Source organism: Pseudophryne corroboree, chromosome 6 (assembly GCF_028390025.1).
Source record: "Pseudophryne corroboree isolate aPseCor3 chromosome 6, aPseCor3.hap2, whole genome shotgun sequence".
Classification (NCBI taxonomy): domain Eukaryota; kingdom Metazoa; phylum Chordata; class Amphibia; order Anura; family Myobatrachidae; genus Pseudophryne; species Pseudophryne corroboree.
The window spans coordinates 113,860,672-113,874,536 of NC_086449.1; the positions used below are offsets into that span (position 1 = coordinate 113,860,672).

A 13,865-nucleotide genomic window follows, 5' to 3' on the forward strand; every position below is an offset into this window, starting at 1 on the left:
AAACTGCCATCTTTTCGACAGACGGCAGCTTTCGACTTCAATTGAATATACCCCTAAGCCTGGTACACACTGAAACAATATCGTCCCAATTTATCCTTTCCGGGCGAATTGTAACAACAAATCGGGCATTTCGTTCAGTGCGTATGCCATGTAGTGCAATGAAGGAGAGAACGAGGGATCTTTCCATCATTCATTACATCGGGCTGATGTGTGCCAGGGTAACGGTATGTCGGCCCATTGGCCGACATATTGTGCTGGTACACGTCGTCCCAGTGTGGACCCAGCATTAGTCTCTTTGGGATAGATTTATTAAGCAGCTGCATTTGTATGTGGCCAATTCTCTGCAATTTTTACACAGAAATTTAAAGCAGCCATAAGGGGGAATTCAATTGCTTTCTCATGCCCGCAGTTACTGTCTAAAGTGGCGGGCTATATTCAATTGTTTGTGGTGTTGGGATGTCCATTTCTTATTGCGGGTGTTGCACCCAAATGTACTGGGATAAGCCTTGTAAAAAGCAGCTAATCCCCTGCAAACTACTGGGTGCGCTCCCAAAAGCCCAACTTTGGGAAGATTTTTGCTTTCCATCTCAGACACAAACAATGAAATACTGTAGCTCCTGCTCAATTTAGACAGAAGCTGTGGCAGTGTGAAGCAATTAAATTTCACCCATAATATTAAATTACAAACATGCCTGGTTGTATATTTCATTTTATTGCCATTTTAAATGATGGGGTCAAATTGCCCCTTAATACAGTCAATCTAGCCTTTCAGCTCCCCCAGAGAAGTTTATATTATGCAGGGGCAAACGCAGGATTTCTGGAGGTGGGCTTCAAAACTGCTGACAATAATCCTCTTTATATTGATAGGACATTGGGGTAGATGTATTAAGCTTGGAGAAGGGATAAAGAAGTGATAAACCAGTGATAAACACAAGGTGATAACGCACCAGCCAATCAGCTCCTGTTATCACCTTGCGTTTATCACTGGTTTATCACTTCTTTATCCCTTTCCCAGGTTATTACATCTGCCCCTTTAAATCTTTGCTTATTGTGCACCTTGGTAAACAAAGTAGAAATATATCCAAATTCCATTTGTGTGTGATAATCTTCTGACCAGCCTTACAGACCCCAGTAATACTGTACAACTTCTGGGCACGTGGCTGCATACTGTATGTCCTCCTTGACCAACATGCCTTATAATGAACCTATTGATTTTGATAGGATCATATAAGCCATTGTAGTAGTATAGTACTTGCTACTAAACATCCAGAGTAATAAGTATCAAATAAACACAGGATATAGGATTTGCAATCAATTATTCATTAGTTTCATTTTGTTATTCTGATACCAGATGGAGCTATTTTTATTACCTACAATGGTCTTGAATTAAGATTAAATGGGAATATATCAAATAACCCTGGAATTAATAGTTTTGCTCTGGCCAACTCAAGAGTAGTGACTGCAGCCACCACAAACCCTGGCAGGGAAAATCTGAGCTCGGCAGTGACCTTCAGGCTTTCCACCCTAAAGGTTAGTATGTTGTAGATTACATTGTGGCTAGTGACTATGAAATGGGGGTACTAATGTATGCTCAAGTGCTAAAGTGTTGCAAAGCGCTGTATATAGGGGGTCATTCCGAGTTGATCGCTCGCTGCCGATTTTCGCAGTGCAGCGATCAGATGAAAAAGCGGCATTTATGCACATGCGTATGGGCCGCAATGCGCACGCGCATTGTATGGGTAAAAAGCCCGTTGTGGTTGTGCACAGGTTCTAACAAAGTTTTTCTTCGCACTGACGGCCGCAAGAAGATTGACAGAAAGGGGGCGTTTCTGGGTGTCAACTGACCGTTTTCAGGGAGGGTTTGCAAAAACGCAGGTGTGGCTGGGCGTTCGCTAGGCGGGTGTATGACGTCAAATCCGGACACGAATAGGCTGAAGTGATGGCAAGCGCTGAGTAGGTTCAGAGCTACTCTGATACTGCACAAACTGTTTTTGCAGAGCTCGGCTGCACATGCGTTCGCACTTCTGCTAAGCTAAAATACACTCCCCAGTGGGCAGCGGCATAGCGTTTGCATGGATGCTAAAACTAGCTAGCGAGCGATCAACTCGGAATGACCCCCATATAACGCATACTTGCTTACATCTGCAATCTGCGCTCCGAGAGAAGCCGGATATAGGATGCAGATAACATATGATGGGAATGGGACGGGTGCTTTATGTCATAGAAATATAGAAATTGACAGCAGATAAAAACCACTTGGCCCATCAAGTCTGCCTCTTTTTTACCTTTTGGTAAGCTCAACCCTATTTGATCTGTAGTCCTTTGCAAGGATATATTGGCCCCTGCCCCCTCTGTAGGACCAGCCATTATTATTCCCGTTCAGCCCATTTCAGTAAGAAGTGAGCTGGATGTAGGAGTACCGCCTACTTTTCCAGTACCCCAGGGATTCCCCGCAAATGTGGGAGTCTCCTGGACATTGCGGGAGAGTAGCTACAGTAAGTATGATATACAATAAAGCCTTGAAAGCATAGAAGGGCAGTGTTTTCTAAGTGGCAAGTTATCAATTTCTGCTGGTATTAGAGATTGCTATACTACAATATACTGTAGAAGTCAATTGATGGCATCATAGCCTACATAAAGATATGAGGTTACTGCATCTTCATCTAACTGTCTCATATTTTTCTTCCTCAGGACCTTGAGCCTTTTCACAAGTCGTTCTGTGTCTTTTGGGACCCCAATAGGAATGACTGGAATGAAGAAGGGTGCATTACTGAATCTTATATCTATCCACACACCACCTGCACCTGCACGCATTTCTCCAGCTTTGCAGTGATCATGGCACCATATGGAATTGAGGTGACTTAGGGTCATAAGGCCATATTTTGCTTTATCTGCATTTTAGCCCCAATAATGACAATTTCTGATCACGGAATATCATGGAAATAAGAAATGAATTATTGGGGGATTGTATAAAAAATCGCTCATGTGATCACTTTACTTGTGGGTTCATACTTATCATTCTTACTAGATATGTGTGTGGACTACGATGTTGTGGGTTTGGTTCTAATTTCATCCTTATGTTATGGTTTTGGTTTTGAAAAACAACCCTCAAGTGTTTTGGTACAAATTCGGATTTAGGTTCTGTTTAAAATCTATAAAAAAAAAGAATTAATTATTGATACAATTCAATAATAATCAATAAAACAGCTAAAATAATGTGATTTTTGCAATACAAAACATTAAATTTGGATTTAAAATCTGAATTCCGAACTGTGGGTAGATCCGAACTAGGACTCGATTCAGATCGGATCTCCTCAGAAGATCCAGACTAGATTTTTGGGGCCCTATTCAGCAAGCATCACTGATGCGATGGGATCACATTGGGCTGACTTTCTGCCCAGTGTTCACACGCAGGTCCCGTTCTGCGTGTGCGCAGACCAGCCAATGCGACCTGATTGACAGGCAAAGTCATTCACGAAGCGGCAATGCGGCATTGCTGGGGTGGGACAGCTGGAAGAGGGGCGGGTCAACACCATTTTTGGGGCGGCCACGTGATGTCACAAACGACTGCTGCATTGCGGAAAATGGAGTCAGCACGACTGCCTTCACAGCCAGACTGCTGAGGCAAGGGAGCGTCCCTTATTCAGCGATGCAGATGCAATTGAATTGCGATCGCATCGCTGGCAACATTCAGCATGCTGGGCAACCTTGCCTGTCCTGGGCAGCCCCCAGCATGCGATTGATGGCAGTTGCAGTTTTGCTAAAATAGCAAAACTGCAACTGATGCTGAATGAAGGCCTTGGTTCAGTTTGGATCAGTTCAGGAGGACTCGGATTTCTGGAGAACGAAACTGCACATCTCTAATTCTTACTGCTCCTGTGTGGTCATCAGACTGCACATAAGCAAGTGTCTTTTAATGACGAGGGATCCAAAGGAACCCTATCCTGAGAAATATGCAGAATGTAGCCCATAGGCTACAGTAGCTCTCATCAAAAGATGGTGTTAGCTATCGAGGCCATAAGAATAAGTTAATTTGCTATAAACATTTAGTTATTGATGAATTAATACTTAAATACAAGTTCCGGTCAGGTGAAAAGGCTGACAGAAATTAAATTGCTCTACAGCCACATATCATTCATTTAGTTCACATCAAGAGCTGATTTAATCTGGCTTTAATCATGGCAATATCAGAAGGGATACTGGGCAATAAGTCTGATTTTATGGCACATGGAGCAAGACAAAGGTAAGAGAAAATAGAACACAGTGGAGAATATGGAACGAAGAATATGTAGACGCAGTGGCGTCACAAGGCGGGTGCGGGGGGTGCGGCCCGCACCCGGGTGTGACACCTGGAGGGGGTGACACCAAATGTCAGCTCCTCCGTAGTGACAGGACCCAGGTGCTGCAGTGTGAAATTCCGCTACAGCACCCGGCTCCTGTCATAGCAGAGGAGCCGACAGCACACTGAGACCGTCTCTGGGGGAAGCCCAGCATCTCCGGAGATGCTGTGCACGCCCCCAGAGTGACGATACCAGTATCCCCGCGAAGCCACGCCCCCTAGCTGTAAAGGCCACGCCCCTTTTTGCCGCGATCGCGGCAGTACATCAGGGGTGCGCACCGGGTGTCACCACACCTGGTGACGCCTCTGTGTAGACGTGAGTTCAGGACACAGGAGAGAGGCAGGAGAATACTGTTTCTGCTGCGGGGTACATTGGGCTCCACAAGGAATAACATTGGGGGTGTAGAGTAGGATCTTGATCCGAGGCACCAACAGGCTCAAAGCTTTGACTGTTCCCAAGATGCACAGCACCGCCTCCTCTATAACCCCACCTCCGTGCACAGGAGCTCAGTTTGTAAGTTGGTGCCATGCAGTAAACAGACAATCAACAGGGGGGCTGCCATTGCAGCCCATATTTTAGCTTATTCAGAAGAAAAGAAGAACTTTTGAAGACTTCAAGGGCTGCAGCTTTTATGTATGTCAGCTAAGACATCTTTTGCTGCAGCTCCATCACTCCCCCAGCGGCGCTGTATACTCCCGCGCCCTGGTTACCGGGTAACTACAGCGGAGGCTCCGGTGTCCTTTCATTAGTCACACACACACCCGCCGCTGCCCTCCAGGATCGCGTGGCCGCAGGCAGAGCCGGCCCTAACCAATATGATGCCCTAGGCAAGATTTTGGCTGATGCCCCCTAGCACAACCGCTGGTTCCGCCTCTGACCTTGCACCTCTTTCCCAGCACCATCACCCCTCACCCATAGCAGTCCTTATTTTGGTATTTGTACCCCTTATATTTTAAATAGGAACAGTTTGCACATTTGGCTCATAGCCAAAAAAGGGGTGTGTTTTTGCTGGCAAGTGGCATGGCCACACAATAGTAACCCCAATTCCAATTACGCCACACAGTACTGCAACTTTATTCATATTTGATCATGCGATAGTGTCCATAATTTATATTACATCCCACAGTAGTATCACTTTACCTTAAACGTTACTCCTCACAGTAGAGTCCCTTATTCACATTACATCACACTGAATTGCTCCTTATTCACATTACACCACACCCTATTGCTCTTTATTCACATTAGACGACACAGTAGTGCCCTTTCTATATGCAACGCCACATAGTAGAGCACCGCATACACATAATGCCACACATTAGTAATGCATTTATACACATAATTCCACACAGTAAAGCCCCTTACACATATGAGACACATTATTCATGTCCTTATAAACATAATGCACCTTACACATTATGACAACCTTTATTAATGCCCTTTTACACATAATGTCCCTTACACATATGCCGCATATTATTAATGCCCTTATACACATAATGACACACATAGTGCCCCCTACACATTTGCTGCACATTATTAGTGCCCCTATACACATAATGACACACATACAGTACTACCCTGTTACACATATGCCACACATTATTAATCCCCTTATACACATAATGACACACATAGTGCCCCTTACACATATGTTGCACATTATTAATGCATTTTTACATAACACACATAATGCTCCTTACACATATTCCGAACACTACTGCACAACCAACTCACTCACATGCACACAGCACTCACACTGCCACTAACACTGTGGCCTCTGCTTGGATACAGATGTGTCCTCATAAATCTTGCCTCAATGCTAATGTTGGGCACCTTTTTTTTATGAAAATGCATCTTATTTGCTTTGCTATGTGGCTAGGATGCACAAGCAGCTTCTGCTGATTAAAATGATATGCAGTATGCCTATATACTGTGTGAGACTGTGGCTGTATCTGCATATGAAATGGTACACACAGAATATAGGCATGCCGCATATCATTTTAATCAGCAGAAGCTGCTAATGCCCCAAGTCATATCAAATGCCCTAGGCAATTGCCTAGTTTGCCTATACCTATGGCCAGCTCTGGCCGCAGGTACAAGGGAGGGTAAGGGGTCTCTTTGGCCCGCTGTTAACCGCGATCCAGCATGGCCATGGGAGACGGGCCGCGCGCATTGGCGTGGACACTGTAAAGGGCAGCCGCTCCACTAGTAACTGGGACACAAGGGCACAGGTGGGGGGTTTTCTCTCTAAAATCCAGTTTTAATCAAGCACACAGCGCCCGGTGGGGAAGCCAGCAGGGGGATAAGGCCTAACCTGTAGCCCCTCCCCCAGCCCCAGGGCGCCATTTCAGTGAATGTTCCCACCCTGGAGCTGCATATCTCTCCCTCACTCCCTGTCAGCCGCCATCACAATGGAGCTGCGCTGTTCCTGGGACTGCTGGGGCAAATCCTCCTCTGCAAAGCAGCCTGCTCGCCAGCGCTGTGCATTTTACAGGATACTTAAGTATTCTACCTGTCAAGGGACAGTGGGGGTCATTCCGAGTTGTTCGCTCGCTAGCTGCTTTTTAGCAGCATTGCACATGCTAGGCCGCCGCCCTCTGGGAGTGTATCTTAGCTTAGCAGAATAGCGAACGAAAGATTAGCAAAACTGCTACTAAATAATTCCTTGCAGTTTCTGAGTAGCTCCAGACCTACTCCTGGATTGCGATCAGCTCGGTCCGTTTAGTTCCTGGTTTGACATCCCAAACACGCCCTGCGTTCGGCCAGCCACTCCCCCGTTTCTCCAGACACTCCCGCGTTTTTCCCTGGCACGCCTGCATTTTTTAGCACACTCCTGGAAAACGCTCAGTTACCACCCAGAAACGCCCCTTTCCTGTCAATCACTCACCGATCAGCAGTGCGACTGAAAAACGCTGCAGAATCCACAGCAAATCTACTATGTTTTTAGTTAAATAACTAAGCGCATGCGCCCTGCGTGCCTTGCGCATGCGCATTTTGCAACAAATCGCAGCATAGCGAAAATCGGCAACGAGCGAACAACTCGGAATGACCCCCAGTGTTAGTTAAGAAAGAGTGTATACATTCAGGACTGTGTGGTACAAACGCCCTGTGATATACATCCAGTATCTACTGTGTTTTGTTATATCTACTGTTTACATATATATAGCCATACTGAGTATTACTTTGTATTGCTAGTCCAGTGCAGTTTTATGGTGTATAATTTCTGCATGGTACGTTTGTGACTATATATGTGTGTGTGCATGTAGCTGCTGCGTGGCTGCCATCTCGGGGTATTTCACTCAGCGTGCTGCTCCTGTATTCTGTAACCTGAAGGGGCTAAGTGTGTCAGGTTTCTAAGCAATATAGGCATTTCACAGGATATACTTGCTGGGTATTTTTCCTTGTGATTTATAGTCACTTTCTATATATTTATATATATTTATATATATATATATATATATATATATATATATATATATCTCCTGGATTCCCCGTTTTGTGCTGACAGGAAAGTCTCACTGCACTGGGAGTTCTTGCTAGGTATATCGCTGCTAAAGAATTGTACCAGGTTGCCTAATATTGTGCTTATTATGTCGGCCTCACGAGGCAACAAAACTGGGGCTACTCCCACATTGCGTGGTGGTGATGCTGCAGTCATTTTTGAGGATAACATGGCAGCTGAGAGTTCTGGTTCAGGGGGTTCCTTACCCCCTAGTGGGTCTGTAGAACCAGGGGTAACAAATGACCCACCTTGGGCTACCTTTTCCACGCTGTTGAATACGCTAGTTACTAAACTGACGCCCCCTGTGGGACCACCTGTGCCACTGCAGCAGTTTATGGTCCCTGCTGTAAATCCGCCGTGGGCGGATCAAATCTCAACAGAGTTACAGCACTTGAACCATTCTCTGACTAAACATAAGTCTCACTCTCGCCCACCTAAGACTAAGCCGTCTTCTAAGGGGGCTGCTACATCCTCACAATCCACCACTGTCCCAGACACATCCTCTAAGGAGGACAGTGCATATACTGATCCCACAGACACTGACTCTGATGTTTCAGATGGGGAGGGCAAGTCAGTAGTGGATGTCCCTGATTTGATTGAGGCTATCAGGCTTATTCTTCAGGTCTCTGATGATCCTGAGCCTGCGGCTGTCTCTAAAAATCCGGACAGATTTAAACGTAAGAAGAAGGTGGTTAAACAAGTTTTACCTCATTCTCAACACCTGGCTGACATACGTCAGGAATCCTGGGAATATCCAGGTATGAAATTCACACAGCATAAGAGACTGTTGGCTCGCTATCCTCTCTCTGCAGAGCTATGTAAAAATTGGGAAACTCCTCCGCCCGTTGATTCTCATGTGGCTCGCATGGTAGTTTTCTCAGCTCTGCCAGTAACTACAGTCACCTCTCTTAAGGAACCGATGGATAGATGTGTGGAGGGTTGTCTAAAGGCGATTTATACCCTAACGGGGGCTGTGCAAAGGCCAACCATTGCAGTGACTTGGGCTGCTGAAGCTGTTGTAGCATGGGCTCAGGAGCTGGAGACGGAGATGCCTTCCGACATTTCTGATCATGCTAGACAATGTCTCTCATATATTGCCACGGCTTCTCTGTACCTTAAGGAGCCGGCTTCTGATGCCGGGGTGCTGGCGGCCAAGGCTGCTACTACGTCCATCCTACAGTAGCTCACCGTATCCTGTGGTTGAGATCCTGGTTGGTGGATATGGATTCTAAGAAAACCCTGGAGGTGCTTCCTTTTAAAGGAGACATTCTTTTTGGCGGAGACCTAAATAAGATTGTGGCTGATCTGGCTACTGCTAAAACAGCTTGCCTACCTAGTACGGCTCCTTCCGCACAGATGGCTAAAAGTACTTTCCCTCGGCCCTTTCGTACTCCAGGTAAAGCAAAAGGTCAGGCGTACCTGAAGCAGACCTGTGCTTCCAAACCTGCCAAGCCCAGACCGAAGCATGCCTGGGCTGCCCGTCAGCCTGCTTCCAAAACTGACAAGCATGCCGCATGACGGGGCGGGCCTCCCTCTGGGGGATCCCAAGGTGGGGGGCCGACTTCTAGGTTTTGCCCAGGAATGGTTGAAGACCACTTCAGATACCTGGGTAAGGGAAGTCGTCACTCGAGGTTACGCCGTACCCTTCAAGAACCGTCCCCCTCATCGATTTTGCTTGGCAGATGTCCCGTTGGATCCAACAAAGGCAAACACTCTCCTTTCGGTGGTACACTCCCTCCTGACCACAGGAGTGGTGGTACGGGTGCCTCTGGCTCAGCGAGGCAAAGGGTTCTATTCAACGCTGTTTCTAGTCCCGAAACCGAACGGGTCCTTGCGGCCCATTTTCATTCTCAAGTCCTTGAACAAACACATGAGGACTTCCAAGTTTCGTATGGAAACTCTTCGCTCTATTGTTCTGGCCTTAGAGCCTGGGGATTATATGGTCTCCCTGGACATACAGGATGCCTACCTGTATATTCCTATTGCAGTGTCTCATCAGCAGTACCTGAGGTTTGCGGTGGGCAACCTTCACTACCAATTTCTGGCGTTACCCTTTGGTTTTACAACGGCTCCCCGAGTTTTCACCAAAGTAATGGCGGTCATGACGGCTATACTCCGCCGTCAAGGGGTCAGGATCCTGCCGTACCTGGATGATTTGTTGATCCTGGCAAATTCCCCAGAAGTTCTCCTGTGTCATCTAGATCTGACTGTCCGGGTCATGACAGCCCCACGGGTGGCTTGTCAACTGGAAGAAATCATCCCTGGTTCCTGCTCGGAGCATGGTACACCTGGGAGCGTTATTGGACACCCACAACCAGCAGTTGTTCTTGTCTCAGGAGAAGGTCCTGAAACTTCAGGACAGGATTAGATGCTTCCTCTCTCGTCCGCAAGTGTCGATTGACTCGACAATGCAAGTGCTAGGTCTCTTGGTGTCGGCTTTCGACATGGTGGAGTATGCTCAATTCCATTCTCGCTCTCTGCAGAAGTTAATTCTGACCAAGTGGGACGGCCTGCCTCACCGGATCAGGTCTCACATGATCTCGCTGTCTCCGGAGGTCCGTCTGTCACTGTGCTGGTGGCTTCAGGACCATTGTTTGAGCAGGGGCCGTTCCTTCTGGATATCCAACTGGGTCCTGCTGACGACGGATGCCAGTCTGAGAGGTTGGGGCGCGATGTTGGAGCATCACTCTCTTCAGGGTCGGTGGACCGAGGAGTCGCTACTCCCGATAAACATTCTGGAGCTGCGGGCAGTTTATAATGCATTGACAATGGCCCAGCATCTGATACAGAACAGACCTGTTCAAGTACAATCGGACAACGCCACCACGGTGGCGTACATCTATAATCAAAGCGGCACTCGAAGTCGCCTGGCAATGAGGGAAGTATCACGGATTCTTCAGTGGGCAGAACGTCATCTGCCAGCCATATCAGCAGTGTTCATTCCGGGCGTTCTGAACTGGGAAGCGAATTATCTCAGTCGCCAGGACGTACACGCCGGAGAGTGGAGCCTCCATCCACAGGTGTTTCAACTTCTCGTGGGACATGTGGATCTGATGGCGTGTCGACACAATCACAAGGTTCCGGTCTTCGGAGCAAGGACAAGGGATCCTCAAGCAGCGTTCATGAATGCTCTGGCAATTCCAAGGAACTTTCGGCTGCCGTATGTGTTCCCTCCGGTGTCACTTCTGTAATTTGGAAGTTCAAGCAAGAAGGAGGAAACCTACTACTGGTTGCTCCAGCGTGGCCCAGGCGGCACTGGTTCTTTAATCTACAGGGCCTCTCGTTGGATCGTCCCCTTCTACTTCCACAACGACCAGATCTCTTTGTTCAGGGCCCTTGTGTTTACCAGGACTTGGCCCGTCTGGCTTTGACGGCATGGCTCTTGAAGCTTCCGTCCTGAGGGCCAAGGGTTTTTCTGAGGCGGTCGTTCAAACTATGTTGAAGGCCCGTAAGCCGGCTTCTGCTCGGATCTACCATAGGGTCTGGAATGCTTACTTTACTTGGTGTGCGTCTCACAATCATGACGTTTTCAAGTTTAGTACGGCCAAACTATTGGCCTTCCTACAACAGGGCCTGGACTTAGGCCTTCGTCTGGCCTCCCTCAAGGTTCACATCTCTGTCTCGTCAGTTTTGTTTCAGAGAAAGATTGCTGCCCTGCCTGATGTTCATACCTTCACTCAGGGCGTGTTGCGGATTCAACCTCCTTATGTTCCACCTGTGGCCCCTTGGGATCTGACGGTGGTTCTGGAGGCTTTGCAAGAGTCTCCGTTTGAACCTCTTGCATCTGCGGACCTTAAGTGGCTCTCCCTTAAGGTTTTATTTTATGATGGCTATTGCTTCAGCTAGAAGAGTCTCGGACTTGGGTGCCTTATCCTATAAGTCCCCTTATCTGATTTTTCACCATGACCGGGCGGTTCTTAGATTGCGTCCAGGTTATTTGCCCAAGGTGGTGTTTTCCTTCCAGCTTAATCAGGAAATTGTGGTTCCGCCCTTTAATTCTCCTGTGGCATCGTCTAAAGAGCGGTCTTTGTATGTGGTACGGGCTCTCCGTATCTATGTGAAGAAAACTTCCTCCATTCGGAAATCCGATTCTCTTTTTGTACTGTTTGGTTTTCACAAACGTGGCTGGTCTGCTAATAAGCAGACCTTGGCCAGATGGATTAGACTGATGATTGCACATGCTTATGTACAGGCTGGTCTGCCAGCTCCTGCTACCATCAAAGCCCATTCTACTCGGTCTGTCGGACCTTCTTGGGCGGCCCGCCGTGTTGCGACCTTTGAACAATTGTGCAAGGTGGCTACGTGGTCCTCAGTGAACACGTTCATAAGGTTCTATGCCTTCGATACTTCCGCCTCCCAGGATGCTTCCTTTGGACGCCGGGTTCTTGTGCCCGCTACAGTGCGTCCCCTCCCATAAGGAACTGCTTTAGGACATTCCCGATGTTATTCCTTGTGGAGACCAGTATACCCCGCAGCAGAAAACGAGATTTATGGTAAGAACTTACCGTTGTTAAATCTCTTTCTGCGAGGTACACTGGGCTCCACAAGGCGCCCACTCTGACGCACTTTGCTTCTTTGGGTTGATATGGCATTAGCCACTGACACCCTCCCAGGTGTCGGTGAGTGTGTGTGTCATGTGGCTGGTTATGATTGTCGTCTCTAGTACCTGCTACTGCATTGGGCTGGTTAACGAAACTGAGCTCCTGTGCACGGAGGCGGGGTTATAGAGGAGGCAGCGCTGTGCATCTTGGGAACAGTCAAAGCTTTGAGCCTGTTGGTGCTTCGGATCAAGATCCTACTCTACACCCCGGTGTTATTCCTTGTGGAGCCCAGTGTACCTCGCAGAAAGAGATTTAACAACGGTAAATTCTTACCATAAATCTCATTATATTAGGGACAGGTGGGAGAAAGGGTATGAAAAGAGGGGAGAGAAATCCTCCAAGCATAAGACCTAAGACACTACTATCCAACCAGCATGACAACAGAATTCTGTAACACTCTATACAGATATATTGTAAGACTCTGGAGGTCCACAGGACATGTGCCAGAATATTACAAAATAAAAATCACATCCAAGATGAAAATACAGTATGTGGCTGCCAGATTTTGAAATAGTCTGATGACTAGTTTTGAGTTGCCCCTTTCTAAAGCTGCGGCTTGACCAGCCACAGTCTGAGAATGGGGTAGCCCAAAACGCATTGCTGGTGGGACCTGTTGACCTTGGATGACTGGACCTTGGTGAGCATGGTATTGTCTTGAAATGATCATTTACAATTTATCATTATTCTAAATCATTGATATAGTCAGGGAATATAATTTCCTGGAATAAAGGATTAAAATGTGACGTTTATTCTTTGCTATAAGGGTCCTATTCTTTTGATTCTTAATCTCACTTGCTTTGCGGAACATTAAGAAGGGTTGTAGCTCAGCGCAGCATATTTGATTGGAAATCCCTCTTCTCTATATAATATAAGTAATATTTATGACTGCAACACAGAGACACTTTCCCGGTAATTATTAAATTGCAGTACCTGTCACTGAATACTATTACCACCCAAGGGGATACCAATAAATTGCTTTAATAATACCTCTTCGGAGCGGAGGCTCACGTTGGATCTATATTTTATATGAAAAAGTTAATGACCTATTATTGATGAAAGTGCAACTTTTTGTCTTGTATTGTTTTATTGATGCGATATGTTTATATGTATAATTGAATACATTTTTATTATTATATATACTAGCAGATTGATCTACGCGCCCCACTGGTTACCATCTAGATTATAGCAGGTCTATTATACTCTATACAGAGAAATAACACAACACTCCTGAAAATGACCTGAGCACTTCAGCAATTTATCATTATTAAAAACCAGTGATATAGTCAGGGAATTAAATTTTCCTTTAATAAAACATTAAAACATGTGAAGTCGATGCCTTTATATAATGCTCCTATTATTATGATTTTTAATCTCACTTGCTGTGGAGCCAGATTATTAGTAGTGAGATATCTCTTTGTTTCA

At 46.5% G+C, this 13,865-nt stretch overlaps 1 protein-coding gene across 1 annotated transcript in view; it reads left to right on the forward strand.

The window, feature by feature from the left end:
* Window positions 1-13,865, forward strand: part of LOC134936596 (adhesion G protein-coupled receptor E1-like) — a 156,098-nt gene that overhangs the window by 94,150 nt on the left and 48,083 nt on the right. Inside the window, exons 8-9 of the mRNA XM_063931703.1 lie at window positions 1,352-1,530; window positions 2,692-2,856. Coding sequence (XP_063787773.1) covers window positions 1,352-1,530; window positions 2,692-2,856 — 344 coding nt within the window. The remainder of the gene's footprint in view (window positions 1-1,351; window positions 1,531-2,691; window positions 2,857-13,865) is intronic.